The sequence below is a fragment of the Phascolarctos cinereus genome, unplaced genomic scaffold (assembly GCF_003287225.1).
Source record: "Phascolarctos cinereus isolate Bilbo 61053 unplaced genomic scaffold, phaCin_HiC Scaffold_3;HRSCAF=262, whole genome shotgun sequence".
In the NCBI taxonomy this organism is placed as follows: Eukaryota; Metazoa; Chordata; class Mammalia; order Diprotodontia; family Phascolarctidae; genus Phascolarctos; species Phascolarctos cinereus.
In genome coordinates this window covers 171,681,282-171,683,417 of record NW_027555736.1, presented here as the reverse complement: position 1 = coordinate 171,683,417, position 2,136 = coordinate 171,681,282, and the positions used below count along the sequence as shown (strand labels likewise).

Below are 2,136 nucleotides of genomic sequence, written 5' to 3'. Positions count from 1 at the left end.
TCTTTGTTATAAAGGGCTCAGTGGAGGGGTGGAGTTGTTGGGAAGTGAATGGGAGGTTATGTTACAGCAAAATAGGACTAGCTCTAGAGAAAGAGAATCTGGATTCAAATCCTACCTCTGACACTTAACTCTCCATGTGACCTTTGTCAAGTCACTTAAGCTCTGTGGGCCTCAGTTTCCTTGGCTTAAAAAGGAAAGGGGTTGGATTAGATGGCTTCTAGAGTCCCTTCTACTTCTAGATCCACAAATCCTATGACTGACATTTTTAAAAAAAACCTTTAAAATGTTAAAAAAAAATTAATTTTGTTCAGTAAGAAGGATGGTACTTTTTTTTTTTGGTGAGGCAATTGGGGTTAAGTGACTTACCCAGGGTCACACATCTAGTGAGTGTCATGTGTCTGAGGCTGGATTTGAACTCAGGTCCTCCTGACTCCAAGGCTGGAGTTCTAGCCACTGTGACACCTAGCTGCCTCCTTTTTTTGTTTGTTTGTTTGTTTTGGTTTGGTTTTAGGATGGTACATTTTTTTAAAAAAATGTTCCCTGACTGGAGAGCCAGCTTAAGCATAGCTTCTGAGAGAGGAGCAGGTCAGAGTGGGACATAGATCACCCAACCCTCCAAGTGCCTCCACAAGGCCATGCAGTGGCACACACTTAGCACCTGCTCTTGCCAAAAGCAGATCTTGGACCTCTAGGTGCCTTACGTTAATTTTCATGGAATTAGAAAATGATCTTTATTAAAGAGGCCACAACTCCCTTTGTCAGTGACCTTTGTGGGGCAGCATTCTTAGGAGTGACCTTCTCCTCCTCTTGACTGATAAAGCTCTGACTCCCACTTCTACCTCCCTGAGGATCCCTAGCACTGTGTCATTGCGCAGGGTGTATATGAAAGGGTTAAGGAAAGGTGCCACCACACTGCTCAACACTGAGGGTATTTTGTTGATCTCCAAGGTTTCTTTCTGGGAGGGAGTCACATATATAAAGACTGTGATCCCACCAGCAATCACTACAATGGTCAGGTGAGAAGCACACGTGTTAAAGGCCTTCTTCCTCCCACTGGCTGATGGGATTCGTAAGATGGTCATGATGATGTGGGTGTAGGAGTACCCAATGAGAATTAAGGAGATGAGGATGACAGTGGATGACAGCAGAAAATCCATCAGCTCAATAGATGTCGTGTCTGTACAGGCCAGGGCCAATAGAGGCCCACTGTCACAGAAAAAGTGGCTTATGATATTGGAGCCACAGAAGGGTAACCTAGAGATGAGTATGGTGGGGAAAAGAACAGACAAGAAACCACCCACCCATGAGAAAAGAACCAGTCCAATGCATACAGATGGACTCATAATCGTGCTATACCTCAGTGGATTACAGATGGCAGCATACCTATCGTAGGACATGCATGTCAATAGAAGAAATTCCACTGTCCCCAGGAAAAAGTAGAAATAGCACTGGGTGACACACCCAGCAAAGGAGATGGTCTTATCCCCAGTGGCCAAATTGGCCAGAACCCTTGGGGAAATGACAGAGGTGAAGAGGATGTCCAAGATGGAGAGATTGCAGAGGAAGAAGTACATGGGTGTGTAGAGGCTTGAGTAGGACACAACAATGCAGATGATGAGGATGTTCCCCAGGAGTGTCAAGAGATATGTGGGCAGAAGGAACATAAAGAACAGTAGCTCCACTTCTCTGCTGATGGGAAAACCAAGCAGAATGAACTCGGTCACTGTGGTGGTCTGATTCTTCATGGGCAAGGTCATCCTGAATCTTTTCCCCTGAGGAAACAATAGGAAAGAATTCTATGAGATGGATCTGAATAGATGAAGTTGACAACTAATCACTAGGTAACTAGGAAAGGAAAGGAAAGGAAATTTATGGAAAGAGGCTAATACTCTGGGCATCACAACTCTAGGACATACCAGCAAGTTAAGAAATAATACTAGAATTTAGAATCTAAGCTAGAGATATGATCATGGTGTGTGACTGGGCAGAAGAAAAATGTTGAAAATAGAAGTTTTGAATCTTCTTTGAAAACTTTTGGCAAATATCCGCAGACATCTATTTTTTAAAATCTTCTAGTATTTCCTGCCTTGCAATTAGGAAATCTGAATATGACAAAGGAATCATGTTGCAATGGAA

At 43.3% G+C, this 2,136-nt stretch overlaps 1 protein-coding gene across 1 annotated transcript; it reads right to left on the bottom strand.

Moving 5' to 3' along the window:
- Nucleotides 1–758: 758 nt before the first annotated feature.
- On the bottom strand, nucleotides 759–1,757 carry LOC110222582 (olfactory receptor 6J1-like). Its single transcript, XM_021007689.2, has one exon. It carries the CDS (start codon nucleotides 1,755–1,757, stop codon nucleotides 759–761), a length of 999 nt encoding a protein of 332 aa, XP_020863348.2.
- Between the last annotated feature and the right edge of the window lie 379 nt (nucleotides 1,758–2,136).